Below are 20,903 nucleotides of genomic sequence, written 5' to 3' on the forward strand. Positions count from 1 at the left end.
GTTATGTGATGAATACCACATCAATTAGCCTTAATTAGCACAAAGCATGTTGGGCTCATGAAAGCAAGCTTCTGATTGGCTATGCCTGATGCTGCTAAACGAGGCACAGTTGGGCTAAATGCACCTAATCAAAACAACTCTACTTGAATCAACAGTAACTAATCAGTAATGAGCTTGTATTGGTCAACTGCAGCAAGAGTAATGAAAGCAAGATTCTGATTGGCTGCTGTGTGTGTGACTAGCCAGGGTACAATTTACATAGTGAGTTTCTCCCCCACCCCTGGTAAAACTATTAGTACTTAAGAGGGGGAGTTCCTTTTGCTGTGCCAGGGCTGATGGCAGATAAGGTTTGCATATGGTACTTTTATTTATATAGTGGGACTTGTGTACTCTGCTGTGCACTCAACATTATGGAGGTCCCTGACCCATAAAACTTAAAATGGCTGGGTAATGTACAGACACAAACAGGAGGGTAAGTACTGCAATTAAGCAGTGTTTTAGGCACTACCATCTAATTGCCAAGTATTCCTAATATAAGCATGGGTGAGGGGAATTCTAGCTTACTGTATAGGGCCAATGGATACTGGGGGTAGGACTGGGATATGGGTATGTTGGCAATCATCTGACTGGTATACGGGTACCACACAGTGGGGGCTGTGGCTACTGAGTGTACACAACAATATTTGTAGATTTAAGAAAGAGAATCTGTAAGTTATATCCCACTGATAGGTCCTGAATATATAATCAATCAACAACTTAATTGGTGAAATAAACAATCATTTATTGGCTCAAAATTAAACAAGATAATTCAAAAAAACAAACCTGTATGTATGCTTTTTTGAATTATTTTGTTTAATTTTGAGCCAATAAATGGTGGTTTATTTCACTGATTAAATTGTTGAATGATTGGCTACTTGAGGGTACCTGAGTGCTATGGGGAAGGTCTCTCTATAAAATGCCCCATGTCCTACTCTCCAGTACTTGATTGCTCCCCCCCTCTTCTTCTTTCCTTGGTTTTGTCCTTCTCTCCCCTAAGAGTTGCAGCCATTAGATTGATCTCTATTGATTGTGGCTGAATGTTATTATGGGGTACTGTTATAATGCATAGGGGTGACTATAAGAAAACCCATATTATGCTGGAGGCCTGAGTGCTTTTATTGATCAGAGAGGCCAGTGGCTATAGGGCAGAACCGCTATAATGAATGTCGCTGACAAAAGCAGACAACATTTTAAAATGCATGAAGGTGGGTGGCTATGGGGGGATGCTGTTACCAGGCAGGCTGTTACATAGTTACTGAGCAGGAGGGGTCCCATTGTAATATATGGGGATAACTGCTATAATGTAGGCTGAAGACTAAGTGGGGTGCCACTATAATGCCTGGTGTGGGTGGGTATCTGTCGGGATAATGGGGTGGCCCAGTATATATGGGGGGGGCTATGAGGTTGTACCAATACAATACATACTGATGGGTGCCTATAGCAGGGGGGCATTATTATAATGCATGGGGGGGGGGGGGGCTATGAGGCTGTACCAATACAATACATACTGATGGGTGCCTATAGCAGGGGGCACTATTATAATGCATGGGGGGGGGGGGGCTATGAGGTTGTACCAATACAATACATACTGATGGGTGCCTATAGCAGGGGGGCACTATTATAATGCATGGGGGGGGGGCTATGAGGCTGTACCAATACAATACATACTGATGGGTGCCTATAGCAGGGGGCACTATTATAATGCAAGGGGGGGGGGGGGCTATGAGGCTGTACCAATACAATACATACTGATGGGTGCCTATAGCAGGGGGGCACTATTATAATGCAAGGGGGGGGGGGCTATGAGGCTGTACCAATACAATACATACTGATGGGTGCCTATAGCAGGGGGGCACTATTATAATGCATGGGGGGGGCTATGAGGCTGTACCAATACAATACATGCTGATGGGTGGCTATATCAGGGGGACACTATTATAATGCATGGGGGGGGGGGCTATGAGGCTGTACCAATACAATACATACTGATGGGTGCCTATAGCAGGGGGCACTATTATAATGCAAGGGGGGGGGGGGGGGGCTATGAGGCTGTACCAATACAATACATACTGATGGGTGCCTATAGCAGGGGGGGACTATTATAATGCATGGGGGGGGCTATGAGGCTGTACCAATACAATACATACTGATGGGTGCCTACAGCAGGGGGGCACTATTATAATGCAAGGGGGGGGGGGGGCTATGAGGCTGTACCAATACAATACATACTGATGGGTGCCTATAGCAGGGGGGGACTATTATAATGCATGGGGGGGGCTATGAGGCTGTACCAATACAATACATACTGATGGGTGCCTATAGCAGGGGGGGACTATTATAATGCATGGGGGGGGCTATGAGGCTGTACCAATACAATACAATACATACTGATGGGTGCCTACAGCAGGGGGGCACTATTATAATGCAAGGGGGGGGGGGCTATGAGGCTGTACCAATACAATACATACTGATGGGTGCCTATAGCAGGGGGGGACTATTATAATGCATGGGGGGGGGCTATGAGGCTGTACCAATACAATACATACTGATGGGTGCCTATAGCAGGGGGGCACTATTATAATGCAAGGGGGGGGGGGCTATGAGGCTGTACCAATACAATACATACTGATGGGTGCCTATAGCAGGGGGCACTATTATAATGCATGGGGGGGCTATGAGGCTGTACCAATACAATACATACTGATGGGTGCCTATAGCAGGGGGGCACTATTATAATGCATGGGGGGGGCTATGAGGCTGTACCAATACAATACATACTGATGGGTGCCTATAGCAGGGGGGCACTATTATAATGCATGGGGGGGGCTATGAGGCTGTACCAATACAATACATGCTGATGGGTGGCTATATCAGGGGGACACTATTATAATGCATGGGGGGGGGGTAGGAGACAATATGGCAGAGAGGTAGGTAAGGAGATGGGGGTGGGCAGCTGTCAGGGAACCCTATAATGGGGCAGTGTATAAGGGGCAGCTATTGCCCAGGCTGGTGCTTATGGGCGCTCCCTTTATGCTGTATCCCCTGTATGTGCGAGCTGCCCATTCCCACCTAGGCCCTGTACCAGCACTCACCCCAAACACTTATTCGCCGGTTCTGTTTTCCGACCGAGGCCCGCCCGAATTACACACAGCTACCGGTGACAGAAGCGCGTCCCAAGCCTCGCCCGGAGCCTGGAGCATTGGCCAATCAGAGCGCAGCTTTCGCACCGAGGCTCGGAACGCACTGGGCGCTGGCTACGCATGCGTAGAAAGAAAAGCTTTAGTTGGAAGTGATGTGGTGATAATAAAGGGAAAGAAACGCGTTTATGTATAGCAAATGGTCCCGGTCCGTGTTATTCCCCCGCTGAATGTGACTCCGTAAAGGGGATACCGGAATTAAAGTGGTCCTGTAGCAAGGGGGCTGACACGATTAGGGCCATGTATTGTCTGATGGGGAGAGAGTGCCCCCTCTAGTGGCCAGAGCTTTTGCTTTAGGCTTTCCATAGAGACCATTGTGGGAAATAAATGGTCAGCTGGTTCCAAACGACTGTGACCGTGGGGAGGAGAGCAGCCCAGGAGCACCAAGTACAGAGAATGTCGAGTCTGTATTTAAGTAACTGCAGGGTTGTTCAGCTCCCATGTTGTACCTGCTTTTAAGCAACAGCATCTACAGCAATAAATGTCTCACTAAGTTATCACATACCCTCTACTGCTTTGCCAATGCCCTACCTGTGCCACAATAAACCCCCATACACCCACAGTAATGCTTTAGCCAAACACGCTGGATTCTGTGCTGCCCTGCTGGGTGCCTATCCATTCCTACTTTGCTTCTGTTCTTTGTACAACGTTGATGGGCAGCCATCACACCTCCACCTGGCACTGGGAGCCCCTTTATTAGCCCATCTGAACATTAACATGCTGCTCAAGGGAGCCCTCCGGTTCCTCAGTGCAAGGGAGTCGGTCTGGGCTTCTGATGCACCTTGCACCCACGGGTGCTCCTTCCTGCAGGTAAGTAAGGGGTGGGCATATGGCTGCCAGCAGGTAGTGGAACAGATGGGCGGGACTGGTGGGATTTCTCAATAAATCAGTCCAAAACACAACATTTTGTTTAAGCACAATCCTTCTATATTTAGAGGAGTATATTTCACTGGTATGTTCTTAATTTTTATATGATGTCTCCTTTTAAGATGCTGTGTGCATATTGCACCTCCATTGTTCCAGTTAAGTGCAATTCTTTGTGCCCCACCCTGGATCCCTGGGGTTGTAGCCATCTGGGCACTACAAAGCCATGCATGAGTCTGGGTGGGCTTGCAGCAATGGTAAGGGGCACAAATATTTCCCTCTGACAGGGGCAGGTGTAAGTCTGGTAGGCACATTGGGATTGGCTCTTTTCCACGCATAAGAAATTCAGCTTGGCACAGAACTCCCCTTTAAAGCACAGCGTCTGATTGTTGCTCTGGGCGGCAGCGAGCTCAGCGGGTTATTGATCTCGGTCTGTTTATTGCTTCCAATTCATTACTCCGGCTATGGGCCAGTTATTGGCTGTAAAAACGCTCCCGGGCCATAAAACTATGGCAGCATAGGGATTCCCCTGTACTAAACACAATTTAGCAGGAACAGCCCCCTAAGTTTGCTCATTGCCTGTACAGAGAGATAACATAAAACTATGGCACATAGGGATTCCCCTGTACTAAGCACAATTCAGCAGGAACAGCCCCCTAAGTCTGCTCATAGCCTGTACAGAGAGATACCATAAAACTATGGCACATAGGGATTCCCCTGTACTAAGCACAATTCAGCAGGAACAGCCCCCTAAGTTTGCTCATAGCCTGTACAGAGAGATACCATAAAACTATGGCACATAGGGATTCCCCTGTACTAAGCACAATTCAGCAGGAACAGCCCCCTAAGTTTGCTCATAGCCTGTACAGAGAGATACCATAAAACTATGGCACATAGGGATTCCCCTGTACTAAGCACAATTCAGCAGGAACAGCCCCCTAAGATCCTCCCTGAGCAGTGGGAGCCTTGGTGCTGCTCTGAGAACCCATCACATAAGGTAGAGCATTTCTAGCCTAATTGAGTCTTGGATCTATAAGTTTCCCCTCAGTACAGTAGGTATAAGGGTAACTGTATGTAGTGATGGGACCTGATTCCATGCAGGGAGCTGGAGGGCCCCAGATGTACAGGACACAATAATGAAGTATCGGTTATTAGCCTGTACCCATGTGACCATACAAATGTCTGCATTTTGTTTCTCCTTTCTGGCAGTTCCTGCTGTATCCTGGTATCCAACACAGAAAAGCATCTCATCTGCTGAGACACTGGGCATCCTCCAAAGCCCCCCCATGCCTCCTCCTTGCTTCTGTTCTTCCTCTGTTACCATGGCAACTATACCCCATCCCTCCGAAGCCTCGCCATTCACACAAGGCCCAGCTGTAGTGATGTGTCCCCGGTGAGTCTTTCCCTGGATCATTTCCCCAAGAAACAGTCTGTCCTCTATTTCCCTAATGTCCCCGGCCCTTTAATTCTGCCGTGCAGCTCTGTCATGAACCAGCGAATCTGTAATTCTGCCAAACTAACCGCCGCCATAAATCCCTAATAAGTACCCAGCCTACAGCCCCCGCTGCGCCCTGCCAGCCAATCAAATGAGATTTGTATGTGTGCAAACTGTAATCAACATTTACACGGAGTCTCTTACCCCCCCCTCCTTCCTGCTTTTCCACCCCAGGGGGGGGCAAACGGTCTTCAGACATGCAATAAAGTTGTTACCCCAATGTTTCTATATATCTGTAACCTTGTTATGGGCTAAGGGGGCCCAGCCTGAAGGCCAGTTAGGGGGGGATTTGGGGTGAGTGCTTATTTGTGCCCTGGGTACCCCTGGAACTATAGCAGGGTGACTGTTACCCCAATGTTTCTGTATATCTGTAACCTTGTTATGGGCTAAGGGGGCCCAGCCTGAAGGCCAGTTAGGGGGGGATTTGGGGTGAGTGCTTATTTGTGCCCTGGGTACCCCTGGAACTATAGCAGGGTGCTGACAATAGAACTAGCACACAAATAGGGAGAGTCGGGAAGGCTGGATGGGTGTACTAAGAAATACTGGTGATGCCACATCAATGGGAAGGTAAGTTGTCTATTGGTGGTCTCTAATTGGAGGCAGTAGAAGTGAATGACCAATGAGGAGGGATATATGAATCAAAGGGCTTTCTGGCTTTTTTTTCCTCTCCCTTTTTTGCCACGTGGTTGGTGGCAGAATGCCTGGCATGTGATGTGGTCCATTCACCTGTAGGGGCAAATAAAAGCTCTGCTGCCAGGTGACTCTCGGGCACAATCAACCTGAAAAGCTGCCCAACCATAAAGAGCCTCCGGCCTTGCATCCTTCTCGCATACAGTAACCATAGCACTGCCAGAGCAGGGATACGTTAACCTTTTTCTGTCAGTGCTGGACCTTGATGGGCACCCTCTATAGAGGCTACACCTTTACAGAAGGTCAGCCCCAGTCCCTTCCCAGAGGCTATTATCCCCCCACTGCTACTATAGGCACCACCTCTCCCTACTATACCTGCTATCCCACAGCCCCAGTCCCTTCCCAGAGGCTATTATCCCCCCACTGCTACTATAGGCACCATCTCTCCCTACTATACCTGCTATCCCACAGCCCCAGTCCCTTCCCAGAGGCTATTATCCCCCCACTGCTACTATAGGCACCATCTCTCCCTACTATACCTGCTATCCCACAGCCCCAGTCCCTTCCCAGAGGCTATTATCCCCCCACTGCTACTATAGGCACCATCTCTCCCTACTATACCTGCTATCCCACAGCCCCAGTCCCTTCCCAGAGGCTATTATCCCCCCACTGCTACTATAGGCACCATCTCTCCCTACTATACCTGCTATCTCACAGCCCCAGTCCCTTCCCAGAGGCTATTATCCCCCCACTGCTACTATAGGCACCGTCTCTCCCTACTATACCTGCTATCCCACAGCCCCAGTCCCTTCCAGAGGCTATTATCCCCCCACTGCTACTATAGGCACCATCTCTCCCTACTATATCTGCTATCCCACAGCCCCAGTCCCTTCCCAGAGGCTATTATCCCCCCACTGCTACTATAGGCACCGTCTCTCCCTACTATACCTGCTATCCCACAGCCCCAGTCCCTTCCCAGAGGCTATTATCCCCCCACTGCTACTATAGGCACCATCTCTCCCTACTATATCTGCTATCCCACAGCCCCAGTCCCTTCCCAGAGGCTATTATCCCCCCACTGCTACTATAGGCACCATCTCTCCCTACTATACCTGCTATCCCACAGCCCCAGTCCCTTCCCAGAAGGCTGGGGGGGGGGCTGTTTGTGCCTCTGGTACTGGGAATGCCAGGGGGGCTGTAAGGTGCCATAGACAGTCACTGTTTATTGGGCTGGGGGGGCTGTTTGTGCCTCTGGGTACTGGGAATGCCAGAGGGGCTGTAAGATGCCACAGACAGTCACTATTTATTGGGCTGGGGGGGCTGTTTGTGCCTCTGGGTACTGGGAATGCCAGGGGGGCTGTAAGGTGCCACAGACACTCACTATTTATTGGGCTGGGGGGGCTGTTTGGGCCTCTGGGTACTGGGAATGCCAGGGGGGCTGTAAGGTGCCACAGACACTCACTATTTATTGGGCTGGGGGGGCTGTTTGTGCCTCTGGGTACTGGGAATGCCAGGGGGGCTGTAAGGTGCCATAGGCAGTCACTATTTATTGGGCTGGGGGGGCTGTTTGGGCCTCTGGGTACTGGGAATGCCAGGGGGGCTGTAAGGTGCCACAGACAGTCACTATTTATTGGGGCTGGGGGGGGCTGTTTGTGCCCTCTGGGTACTGGGAATGCCAGGGGGGGCTGTAAGGTGCCACAGACACTCACTATTTATTGGGCTGGGGGGGGCTGTTTGTTGCCTCTGGGTACTGGGAATGCCAGGGGGGCTGTTAAGGTGCCACAGACAGTCACTATTTATTGGGCTGGGGGGGCTGTTTGGGCCTCTGGGTACTGGGAATGCCAGGGGGGCTGTAAGGTGCCACAGACAGTCACTATTTATTGGGCTGGGGGGGCTGTTTGTGCCTCTGGGTAGTGGGAATGCCAGGGGGGCTGTAAGGTGCCACAGACAGTCACTATTTATTGGGCTGGGGGGGGGCTGTTTGTGCCTCTGGGTACTGGGAATGCCAGGGGGGCTGTAAGGTGCCACAGACAGTCACTATTATTGGGCTGGGGGGGCTGTTTGGGCCTCTGGGTACTGGGAATGCCAGGGGGGCTGTAGGTGCCACAGACAGTCACTATTTATTGGGCTGGGGGGGCTGTTTGTGCCTCTGGGTAGTGGGAATGCCAGGGGGCTGTAAGGTGCCACAGACAGTCACTATTTATTGGGCTGGGGGGCTGTTTGTGCCTCTGGGTACTGGGAATGCCAGGGGGGGGCTGTAAGTGCCACAGACAGTCACTATTTATTGGGCTGGGGGGGGGGCTGTTTGTGCCTCTGGGTACTGGGAATGCCAGGGGGGCTGTAAGGTGCCACAGACACTCACTATTTATTGGGCTGGGGGGGCTGTTTGTGCCTCTGGGTACTGGGAATGCCAGGGGGGCTGTAAGGTGCCATAGACAGTCACTATTTATTGGGCTGGGGGGGCTGTTTGTGCCTCTGGGTACTGGGAATGCCAGGGGGGCTGTAAGGTGCCACAGACAGTCACTATTTATTGGGCTGGGGGGGCTGTTTGTGCCTCTGGGTACTTATTCCAGATAAGGAATATAAACCAGCAAACCTGGGATCAGGCCCAGTACCACAGGTATAGGGGGATCAGGTCTCTGTAAGCGCCGCTGGGCCTCAGAAGGGACTGAATAGCTGTTGGCTCCTGTATTGTACTGGGCTGCGGCTCTGTGAGTGATGGAGAGGCCACCGGGGCAGATCCCTGTCAGCACGGCCTGACCTCAGGCTAGCTTTGTGCTAGAATGGACTGTTCCCTGTAACCCATACAGTGCTGTGCCAGCTCAAATATCATTATATACTGAACCCATTAACCTATACAGTGCTGTGTGACTACCCAATGTTATTATAGATTGGCTTCCATTAACCCTTACAGTACTGTACCTATACCATCATCAATACAACCCTCATTCCCCCATACAGTGCGCCAGTATCATTACAGCCTGGCATTATTAGTTTTAACCAAGCTGCCAATGCCAACATTGGGACAATGCGGCCAAATTTAACCCATAACAGGCCCTGACAGTCCAAGTGGCTGATATGGATGAAGCAGACACAGGGTTTACAATAAAGTTTCAGTACAATGTACATGATGTACCCACGTTACTCATTCAGACTGTAGCACCCCCAAACTGTGAAGGTCCCCAAAGCATCAGATTATGGGGGGCGGGCTGGCCTCCTAGGTTTGTGGGGCCCAGCCTGTAGTACTAAAAGGAATACATTTTGGGGTAAAATGCTAAATACTACTGGAACTATAATAGGGTGACTGGCGCTGCCGCAATGTTTTGTTACATCCATAGGGAAAGGGGAGAGTGACCAAATATTGGGGGACACAGACGGCAAAAACAAATGACGTCTGTAACCCCTGACCCTAGCTGGCACCTTAACCCTTCCAGTGTTGCTCATGTCAACAGATCTGACCAGAAAAGCTTGGCATCACCCTTTGCACCACACATACTGCCAGAATGAGCTAAATTAAATCTCTTAGTGCCAGCAAGGCCAGGGGACAATCCTTAGGCAACACTGGTGCTCCGGTTCTGCAGGTTCTGGCAAGGAACTTTAACTGCGCAGAAAAAGGAATCAATAAACTTTCCTTCCTGGGGTGGACAACGAGAGGTTAAACATGTAACCCTCTCTGCAGAACTAATACCCCACTTTTCATTGGCATTACAGGGGTTAAGCCCCTTATGAGCCTAGGGGGATTCAGGGGGCCAATAAAGCAGCATCGTTGCCACACACTGGGGATGGAGACAGAACAGGACCACCAGGGATCCCCAGGAAACCGCTGTCCCTTCCCCATTATGTGGGTGCCAGTAGCCCCCCAGGGTGCACTTACCCGGCTGTAGGTGTGCCGCTTACTCTGGGCCATGCTGGTGGGATTCCTCCGCTCTTTATTCTTCCTTATATATTTCTCTCCAGATACAATGGCTTTGGCATGGCTGCCCCTGGCGCAGGAGAGACCTGTCCTGCCTTCACATCATATTGATCCAGGCCCTATGTTGGGGTTACCCCTGGTACCCCCCCAAAACCCAGGATGCTCTGCTGATGCCTAGAGGATGCCGGAGAGGCTGCCCAGCGCAGACACAGTCTGTTCTCAGTGCAGCATCACAGTCTCAGGGCTGCCAGATCCGCGTGGTCCTAGTGCTAGAAAGATTCACCTGCAGGAGCCAATCAGCTCAAAGCCAAATCCAACATGTATGTATGTATGTATGTATGTATATCTTTATTCATATAGTGCTACTTATGTACCCAGCGCTGTACAGTAGAATAGATTAATACAAACAGGGGGTTAATAAGATAATAATAGATAAATACACAGTATAACAATAAATAAAAGATACAGTTGCAATAAGTCAATGATACAAGAGGATGGAGGTCCCTGCCCGTAGAGGTTACAATCTATATGGGAGGGTAACTTACAGACACAAATAGGCAAATATAAGGGCAGTGGGTGACAGTGGGTGACATTACAATATAAGGACCAGTTCCCAGATCAGGTGCTGGGCGAGTGCTCCAATAGGGAGTCTTTAAGTTTAGTTCTATAAAGACTGAGGGAGGATTCTCTCCGGGGGAAATCAGAGGAATGAGGAGCTTTGAAGGTTAAGAGAAGGAGTTTGTAGGATATTCTTTGTTTAATGGGAAGCCACGATAAGGACTTTAGCAGGGAAAGGGCCAGAATTCTGGCAGCAGTATTTAATATAGACTGTAGGGGGAAAGATGGGAATTAGGGAGGCCGGTTAGTAGCAGGTTACAGTAGCCAAGTCGGGATAGGATGAGGGCGTGCATGAGCAGCCTAGCTGTTACAGTAGAAAGAAAGGGACGGATTTTGGCAATATTGCGTAAAAAAAGTCACAGGTTTTGACAGTGGTGTTAGTATGGTCAGAGAAGAAGAGACTGGCGTCAAAGATCACCCCCAAACAGGGTTGATGAGTGTGCCATATCATAACCCCCATATCCTATACGCACAGTAACTGTATAATATATAGGCACGGTGTAACCCCCATATCCTATACACACAGTAACTGTATAATATATAGGCACAGTGTAACCCCCATATCCTATACACACAGTAACTGTATAATATATAGGCACAGTGTAACCCCCATATCCTATACGCACAGTAACTGTATAATATATAGGCACAGTGTAACCCCCATACCCTATACGCACAGTAACTGTATAATATATAGGCACAGTGTAACCCCCATATCCTATACACACAGTAACTGTATAATATATAGGCACAGTGTAACCCCCATATCCTATACGCACAGTAACTGTATAATATATAGGCACAGTGTAACCCCATATCCTATACACACAGTTACTGTATAATATATAGGCACGGTGTAACCCCCATATCCTATACACACAGTAACTGTATAATATATAGGCACAGTGTAACCCCCATATCCTATACACACAGTTACTGTATAATATATAGGCACGGTGTAACCCCCATATCCTATACACACAGTAACTGTATAATATATAGGCACAGTGTAACCCCCATATCCTATACACACAGTAACTGTATAATATATAGGCACGGTGTAACCCCCATATCCTATACACACAGTAACTGTATAATATATAGGCACAGTGTAACCCCCATATCCTATACGCACAGTAACTGTATAATATATAGGCACAGTGTAACCCCCATATCCTATACGCACAGTAACTGTATAATATATAGGCACAGTGTAACCCCCATATCCTATACGCACAGTTAACTGTATAATATATAGGCACAGTGTAACCCCCATATCCTATACACACAGTAACTGTATAATATATAGGCACGGTGTAACCCCCATATCCTATACGCACAGTAACTGTATAATATATAGGCACAGTGTAACCCCCATATCCTATACGCACAGTAACTGTATAATATATAGGCACAGTGTAACCCCCATATCCTATACGCACAGTAACTGTATAATATATAGGCACAGTGTAACCCCCATATCCTATACGCACAGTAACTGTATAATATATAGGCACAGTGTAACCCCCATATCCTATACACACAGTAACTGTATAATATATAGGCACGGTGTAACCCCCATATCCTATACACACAGTAACTGTATAATATATAGGCACGGTGTAACCCCCATATCCTATACACACAGTAACTGTATAATATATAGGCACGGTGTAACCCCATATCCTATACACACAGTAACTGTATAATATATAGGCACGGTGTAACCCCCATATCCTATACACACAGTAACTGTATAATATATAGGCACGGTGTAACCCCCATATCCTATACACACAGTAACTGTATAAATATAGGCACGGTGTAACCCCCATATCCTATACACACAGTAACTGTATAATATATAGGCACGGTGTAACCCCCATATCCTATACACACAGTAACTGTATAATATATAGGCACGGTGTAACCCCCATATCCTATACACACAGTAACTGTATAATATATAGGCACGGTGTAACCCCCATATCCTATACACACAGTAACTGTATAATATATAGCATGGGGCGCAACCTTATAAAAGGGCCTGTCGTGCAGCGCAAGGAGAGGCATAACGAAGCAGCAGACGAAGCGCCTATGGGAGGTGGGAGGTACGGGGTGCGGTGGGGTGGAAACTGTGTATAGGGGGCACTGTGTATTGGGGGGCTACTGTGTATTGGGGGGCTACTGTGTATTGGGAGACTACTGTGTATGGGGGACTACTGTGTATGGGGGGCTACTGTGTATGGGGGGCTACTGTGTATGGGGGGGCTACTGTGTATGGGGGGCTACTGTGTATGGGGGGGCTACTGTGTATGGGGGGGGGCAAAACTGGTACTTAGTTATAACTCACTGCCTTCTCTCTATATTTGTATTTTAATGTAGGAGTTGCTATATTGTTTTCCTTAGGTAGTACAGTATGAGGGTATAGCACATTTTCGTCTGCTCCCACCATTTGATCTATATAAAAGGAGTATTTTTTTTTTAAATGGGGTGTGGTAATTGGGGCGTGGCCACAAAAGGGGGCGTGGCCAAAAATGTTGTCCCTCTTTTCATTTTTCAAATGTTGGGAGGTATGTAATATATAGGCACAGTGTAACCCCCATTTCCTATAATCACATTCCCATCAGTCCCTGACCCAGTGAGCTTACAATCTAAGGTCCCTATTGCATTCCCATCAGTCCCTGCCCCAGTGAGCTTACAATCTAAGGTCCCTATCACATTCCCATCAGTCCCTGCCCAGTGAGCTTACAATCTAAGGTCCCTATCACATTCCCATCAGTCCCTGCCCCAGTGAGTTTTACAATCTAAGGTCCCTATCACATTCCCATCAGTCCCTGACCCAGTGAGTTTACAATCTAAGGCCCTATCAACATTCCCATCAGTCCCTGACCAGTGAGCTTACAATCTAAGGTCCCTATCACATTCCCATCAGTCCCTGCCCCAGTGAGTTTACAATCTAAGGTCCCTATCACATTCCCATCAGTCCCTGCCCCAGTGAGCTTACAATCTAAGGTCCCTATCACATTCCCATCAGTCCCTGCCCCAGTGAGCTTACAATCTAAGGTCCCTATCACATTCCCATCAGTCCCTGACCAGTAGAGCTTACAATCTAAGGTCCCTATCACATTCCCATCAGTCCCTGCCCCAGTGAGCTTACAATCTAAGGTCCCTATCACATTCCCATCAGTCCCTGACCAGTAGAGCTTACAATCTAAGGTCCCTATCACACACTAGGGTCAGTCTATCCAGAGCCAATTAACCTGGCTGTGTGTATATGGATGAGGAAACCAGAGTTCCTATAGGAAACAATGGAAAGGTGCATCCCAGTGCCTCATGGTGCCCACTCTCCTAACGTGTTTCGCACCGTCGGGTTCATCATCAGAGGAGGGCGCTCAGCTCATTTAATGCCCTGGGGTGAATCCCATCCGGCCCTGGAGCTGTGTTTACCTTTACATGTTCTTTAAGATTAGTCAGCCATCAATAGTTGAAAATGAATTGGTGTATATAAAGCAAGTGCTCATTAACTGGTTCCTTGGGAAATAGAAGCAGTTTCAGGGTATATGGGGGGGGGGGGGGGGGTGATTGAAAGCCATTCACTTCCACTGTCCGTATGTTAATCTTTAAATGTTATGGGGCAATAAACTTACAGTAAGTCTCAAGTTCACATATAAAAGGTAAAGAAAGTGGCACAGTGTGTGTGTGTGTGTGTGTGAACTGAAACTGGAGATGGAGCAGCGCTTAACAACCTCATCACAGGCTAAACCCAAGGAGGCCAATCAGGGAGAGCAGCAAGATGATGTCTCAGGTTAGATACTCTGAATCAAGTCATCAGATCCTATCTGATCCCCCCCATTGTAAGCAGCAGTCCTGCCCTGCTTTATGGCTGAGATTCGAGCTATCTGTATAACAGAGCATTCTGTCACAGTGGCACAGATCCTATCTGATCCCCCCATTGTAAGCAGCAGTCCTGCCCTGCTTTATGGCTGAGATTCTAGCTATCTGTATAACAGAGCATTCTGTCACAGTGGCACAGATCCTATCTGATCCCCCCATTGTAAGCAGCAGTCCTGCCCTGCTTTATGGCTGAGATTCTAGCTATCTGTATAACAGAGCATTCTGTCACAGTGGCACAGATCCTATCTGATCCCCCCATTGTAAGCAGCAGTCCTGCCCTGCTTTATGGAGAATGTAACCAGTTTACCTGCTACCGCAACTGATCCAGTAATGTATAATATAAGTAATTATATAAGTATGAAAGGGCAGGCTGCTGTAGGTGGGGTAATTAATTAATGTACAGCTAATCATGTTTGTTTTGAATTTTAGGAATTGTTTTGTTTACAGTCTCTGATGATGGCACCGTCAGAATTGGGAGACCGCCAAAAAACTATTTGGATTCCTACTATGACCGAGCCATTACTGCAGGAAAGCTCAGCCATGCCGACCATGTTGCCTTTCACCCAGGCGGGGATATGTACGTCATCTCAGGTTCCAATCTCTACCAGGGGTCTATGCCATCTGAGCAGGGCAAAAGCTGGATATCCCCAGACAGACAAGTAGGGAAAGGCGAATGGAATCGATATAAATTTCTGTTGTTCCACCCAAACGGGGATCTATATGCAGTCACAAAGAGCGGCCATTTATACAAGGGCCCGGCGCCAAATAATGAAAATATCTCCTGGGGTTACGAACAAGCTACAAAGATTGGCGATCGCATATGGAACGATTTTTCTGCTTATTTTTTCGATCCAGAGGGAATGTTGTATGTGGTGACTCCCTCGGGCGACCTTCGCAAAAGAAGCCCTCCAACCAGCGCGTCTGATGATTGGCTTGGCACAAGTTCAATAGTCGGCCAGGGAAGCTGGAAAGATTATACCCATTTTATACGTTTTACCCCCGACGGGTACCTATGGTGCGTAGAGAATAGTAACGGATACATTTACAGAGGGCTGCCTCCGGCCAACAGAGGGAGTCGATATGTGGATAAGGCTGAAAAGTTGGGGTGCCACTATCATCAGTTTCACTTCACCAACTTCACAAGGGATAAAACTATTAAAAGTATTTTGGGCTTTGACTTCCTTATTGATTCCGCCAAAACCCTTTCCCAGAGCATCGAGGTGGTGGAGAAGCAAGTCTACAATAACGCAAGGAGCACCACACCATTAAAGTCCACATTCTCGTAAGTACTCGGCAAATAGGTTGATGGAATTGGGCCACTTACCAGCATCACCCTACAGAAGTCCCATAAAGAAATATTATTGGGAACGAGTAACGTTACCCTAAGCTTTCACTCACTTACTCTCTTTCTGTTCTATCCTATTGTCCCCTTCCCTCCATACTGAAGAGATTGTTTGTTGAGAAGTGCATGCAGCACATTTTGACGCAAGTACCGGTATGAGATCCCTTATCAGGAAACCCGATATCCAGAAAGCTCTGACTTACGGAAAGCCCATCTCCCATAGACTCCATTTTAATCAAATAATTAAGAATTTTAAAACTGATTTCTCTGTAATAATAAAAAAGAACTTGTACTTTATCCCAACTAAGATATAATTACCCCTTATTGGGGCAGAACAGCCCTATTGGGTTTATTTAATGGTTAAATGATTCCCTTTTCTCTGTAATAATAAAACAGTACCTGTACTTGATCCCAACTAAGATATAATTACCCCTTATTGGGGGCAGAACAGCCCTATTGGGTTTATTTAATGGTTAAATGATTCCCTTTTCTCTGTAATAATAAAACAGTACCTGTACTTGATCCCAACTAAGATATAATTACCCCTTATTGGGGGCAGAACAATCCTATTGGGTTTAATTAATGTTTTATTGATTTTTTAGTAGACTTAAGGTATGGAGATCCAAATTACGGAAAGACCCCTTATCCGAATACCCTTGGTCCCGAGCATTCTGGATAATGGGTCCCATACCGTACCTTTAATGAAAGTGGGTTTATGTGCAACTGACTGCTGGGAAATTGTAGGAATGGCAACTGTGGATGTAAATGAGCCCCAATCAGTTTGATGTGTCTGTGTTTGTATAATGTTGGCAGATTCAATAAAACCATAAAGGAAGTGAGTGAATTTACCCACGAGCATGGATTCACTGTTGCAGTTGGTGCTGAAATGACATTTACAGCCGGGATTCCGTTCATAGGTGACACAGAGACCAAGGTGTCTCTGAACAGAAGCACAACGCACAACTGGAAATTCAGCAGCACCAATGAGAGAGAGGTAGGAGCTTCATACATTGAGCGAAATGCGCTTTGCATCCATTTTTGCTCTTTGCACCCTGCCCCGTTCATATTAAATGAAACCCCAGGGAGGCAGTACTAGGTAATTAATCCTAAAATATATGGGAAAGGGTCTGAACTCAGGGTCTGATAAGGAAGGTAAGTAATAATAAAAAAACGATAATATAGAACCCTAACTGTGTGTGTTGTTTGGTTGCCCGGGTCACTGACACCCAATTTTGCATTTTCCTCATTGCACCTGGTTAATAAATAAGTCTAAAAGCTAAAAGTACCAGCTAAGCATTTACTTACTGCAATTTGAACCCACCCGTGTTAAGAAGTGAGTGCCCCTTGGTATGAATGGAGATATAAAACTTGGTGCGGGAAGCCATAAAGCGAACAAGACATGAAATATATGAGCCATTTTATGGTTTTATGCTGCTTCTCCGCCCCATTCCGTGCATTGGGCAAATGTTTATGGATTTATTTCTAAGTTACATTGTAAGCAAATAGTACAAAGACATCCATGGCTCCAGGTTGAATCCTTCATGTGGTTGCAGACGTACAAGAGGGGGTATTGGCAGAATCAGCCAGACTAGAACATGTATATGGGGGGCCTTGATGTCAGAATCCCTGGTGGTCCTCAGGAGTCCAACATTGCTCATTTTGCTTCAGTCCCCCTTCTCTACCCTGCCTATCATATGTTTCTATTGCTACAACCCATTGGATGTTGCTCCCAGTGCCCCCAAAGCAGGGGCTTATTTTTGAATTCCTGTAGGCTATTAATCCACATAGGGGCTACCAATAGCCAATCACAACCCATATTTGGCACCCCAAGAAATCATTTGCATGTTTGCGGCTCTTTATACATTTGAATGTGACTCAAGGGTACAAAAAGGTTGGGGACCCTGGTATAGAGAATGCCTTTAGTGTGGATGGTTGTAGCAGGGGTGGTCCCCCTACAGGGTCAGACTGGGCTGGGAAAAAACCCGGTGGGCCCCCCAGCAGCCCATACCCAATTCCTGCAGGGTGCTCCCTGAGCTGCCGGTCTCCCTCCCCCCAACGCACTGAGGTAAGTTTAATTTACACGTGCCTGGGGAGGGGGTCGGACGGGTGGGGGGGCACTATGGAACATGGGGAGGAATGTACACTGTTAGAAAAAAGTTTATTTAGTCACAAAATTAATGCATGGATTGCCCTACGCGTTTTGACCATAAGTGGGCATTACAAAGTTAAAATCAGGCAGGGTGGTGGGAGCACCTGTGGGGGGTGGGGTGTGAAGGCCACGGTGGGGGCCCATTGGGGGGTGCAGGGGCCCCTGAGGCAGTAACCCCAGTGGGACCCGCACCCCCCCCAGTCTGACCCCCGGTGTCAGTTAAGGGTAGCGGATTGCCCTATGAAGCGGATAAAAGCTAGGGAGGAGTTGCCCTTGGCCTCTTTGGCTGATTTTTGGAGATAATCCATGAAGCAAAGACCTGAGGAAACCTGCCTTATGGGAACATATACATTTCGACTATTCCAACTAGTAATAGGGGAGATTCTGCAGAGCTTGTCTTAGAGGGTGCGAGTCAAAGATAGTCCATCTAGCTGAGCAGCTTCTGCCCCAATGAGGAGTTAGCGAGGCCGCCATTCCAATGGACACTCCATCAGTTTAGTACTACAGTCACAGGATCAGGGCTAGCGAAAATCCTTCTGAACCATTGTCATGGCACCAAGAGCAGGACACACCTAGAGCACCCCTAGATCAGGAGGGCCCCTGTGTAAGGAGAGTATTCGTAATTTTCAGGGTGCAACCATGTCCCTGTGATACCTTGTACTGCTATTGTATAACATATGTGTGGGCAACGTAGTAACTACTATGTGGCTACTAATCCTAGTTGCTCCACCTTAGATTTCTTATCTGATTTACTACAGGTTTCCTTCTCTGCAGCTACAGAGGTGGAGGTAGAAGGAGGCAAAGCCGTGCGCCTGGAGGCAACGATCAGAAAGGCAGAAATCAATATCCCCTACCGGGCTACAGTCCGAACCCTCTTTGGCTACGAAGCCACTGTCTCTGGAACCTGGAATGGGGTTTCCCACTTTGATCTGGTGGTCAAGCAAGAAGATGTGACTCCGTAGGTCTGGGGTAGCCTGGGGTAACCTGGGGCAGCCTGGGGCAACCTGGGGTAGCCTGGGGTAACCTGGGGCAGCCTGGGGCAACCTGGGGCAACCTGGGGTAGCCTGGGGTAACCTGGGGCAGCCTGGGGTAGCCTGGGGTAGCCTGGGGTAGCCTGGGGCAGGTACTTTATATAAATAGCTCATACTGACTCAATATATGAAATCCACTCTCCTATAATTACTGGCAGTATGTAGCAAATAATATACATGGATTTAACCCTGCAGTGATCTGTTTCCTACGTGTCAGAGTTACATCCATAACAATATAATATACAGGTATGGGATCCCTTATCTGGAAACCCGTTATCCAGAAAGTTCCGAATTATGGAAAGGCCGTCTCCCAGACTCTATTATAAGCAAATAATTCTAATTTTTAAAAATGATTTCCTTTATTTCTGTAATAATAAAATGGTAATTAGACATATTTAATCCTTATTTGAGGCAAACCAATCCTGTTGGGTTTATTCCATATTTAAATGATTTTTAGCAGGTATGGAGATCCAAATTACGGAAAGATGCCGGGGGATGTTGGGTAGGGGGTTCCTCACGGGGAGGGCAGTGAGGGGGTTGGGGAATGCCCTGCCGGGGGATGTTGGGTAGGGGGTTCCTCACGGGGAGGGCAGTGAGGGGGTTGGGGAATGCCCTGCCGGGGGATGTTGGGTAGGGGGTTCCTTACGGTGAGGGCAGTGAGGGGGTTGGGGAATGCCCTGCCGGGGGATGTTGGGTAGGGGGTTCCTCACGGGGAGGGCAGTGAGGGGGTTGGGGAATGCCCTGCCGGGGGATGTTGGGTAGGGGGTTCCTCACGGTGAGGGCAGTGAGGGGGTTGGGGAATGCCCTGCCGGGGGATGTTGGGTAGGGGGTTCCTCACGGTGAGGGCAGTGAGGGGGTTGGGGAATGCCCTGCCGGGGGATGTTGGGTAGGGGGTTCCTCACGGGGAGGGCAGTGAGGGGGTTGGGGAATGCCCTGCCGGGGATGTTGGGTAGGGGGTTCCTCACGGTGAGGGCAGTGAGGGGGTTGGGGGAATGCCCTGCCGGGGGATGTTGGGTAGGGGGTTCCTTAACGGTGAGGGCAGTGAGGGGGTTGGGGAATGCCCTGCCGGGGGATGTTGGGTAGGGGGTTCCTCACGGGGAGGGCAGTGAGGGGGTTGGGGAATGCCCTGCCGGGGGATGTTGGGTAGGGGGTTCCTCACGGGGAGGGCAGTGAGGGGGTTGGGGAATGCCCTGCCGGGGGATGTTGGGTAGGGGGTTCCTCACGGGGAGGGCAGTGAGGGGGTTGGGGAATGCCCTTCCTAGTGATGGGGTAATGGCAGATTCTGTTAATGCCTATAAGAGGGGCCTGGATGAGTTCTTGATCAATCAGAATATCCAAGGCTATTGTGATACTAATACCTACAGTTAGTACTAGTGTTTGTATATATAGTTTATGTATGTGAGTGTATAGATTGGTAGGTGTGGGTTGTGGGTGCTGGGTTTACTTAGATGGGTTGAACTTGATGGCAGAACTCACCAGACACTTGGAATCCACAAATAAACAAATGTTGGAATTATTTCTAGCAATGCACCAAATCAGGGTTGGACTGGGGGGCCCACCTGGGCTGGCCACGCCCCCGAACCCCTAGGGGGCCCCGGCTGCACTCCTAACCCCCCTCTGAGCCTCCCTACCCCCACCCGACATCCTCCCCTGAGCGTGTGTAAATGTAACGCATCGGGGAGGAACACCATTGGGTGCGGGAGCGCTGGAAGTGTCGGGTCCGGCCAA

At 48.5% G+C, this 20,903-nt stretch overlaps 2 protein-coding genes across 7 annotated transcripts in view; one reads left to right on the plus strand and one right to left on the minus strand.

Moving 5' to 3' along the window:
* Nucleotides 1-10,334, minus strand: part of dctn1 (dynactin subunit 1) — a 44,099-nt gene extending 33,765 nt beyond the window's left edge. For 2 of the 4 annotated variants that reach the window (XM_004911298.4, XM_012955766.3), the window contains exon 1: nt 3,132-3,240. Coding sequence is in view for 2 of the 4 variants with exons in the window: in XM_012955765.3 (XP_012811219.1) it covers nt 10,100-10,132 (33 nt within the window). In the remaining 2 variants the exon portion in view is untranslated. Of the gene's footprint in view, nt 1-3,131; nt 3,241-10,099 lie in introns of those variants that run through there. The other 2 variants (XM_012955765.3, XM_002936284.5) reach the window with 2 other exon arrangements.
* LOC100145764 (tachylectin-2) lies at nt 313-19,158 on the plus strand. 3 transcript variants are annotated; one of them, XM_018094973.2, is made up of 5 exons: nt 313-472; nt 5,310-5,493; nt 15,083-15,935; nt 16,809-16,989; nt 18,903-19,158. In XM_018094973.2, the coding sequence occupies exons 3-5, from the start codon at nt 15,229-15,231 to the stop codon at nt 19,104-19,106; spliced, it is 1,092 nt and encodes a 363-aa protein (XP_017950462.1). In that variant the 5' UTR covers nt 313-472; nt 5,310-5,493; nt 15,083-15,228; the 3' UTR covers nt 19,107-19,158. The 3 variants fall into 3 exon arrangements, with proteins under 3 accessions (XP_017950462.1, XP_017950457.1, XP_017950459.1); XM_018094968.2 differs by lacking the exon at nt 5,310-5,493; XM_018094970.2 differs by lacking the exons at nt 313-472; nt 5,310-5,493 and adding an exon at nt 10,351-10,458.
* Nucleotides 19,159-20,903: the final 1,745 nt, after the last annotated feature.

Source organism: Xenopus tropicalis, chromosome 1 (genome assembly GCF_000004195.4).
Source record: "Xenopus tropicalis strain Nigerian chromosome 1, UCB_Xtro_10.0, whole genome shotgun sequence".
NCBI classification, from domain to species: Eukaryota; Metazoa; Chordata; class Amphibia; order Anura; family Pipidae; genus Xenopus; species Xenopus tropicalis.

What these genes read in the sequence shown, in the direction of transcription:
- LOC100145764 (XM_018094968.2), top strand. Translation starts at nt 451, where the DNA reads ATGTACAGACACAAACAGGAGG. An exon ending in GTACAGACACAAACAGGAGG is followed by an intron (nt 473 to 15,082) that starts GTAAGTACTGCA and finishes TTTGAATTTTAG; the next exon opens with GAATTGTTTTGTTTACAGTC. An exon ending in CCATTAAAGTCCACATTCTC is followed by an intron (nt 15,936 to 16,808) that starts GTAAGTACTCGG and finishes TAATGTTGGCAG; the next exon opens with ATTCAATAAAACCATAAAGG.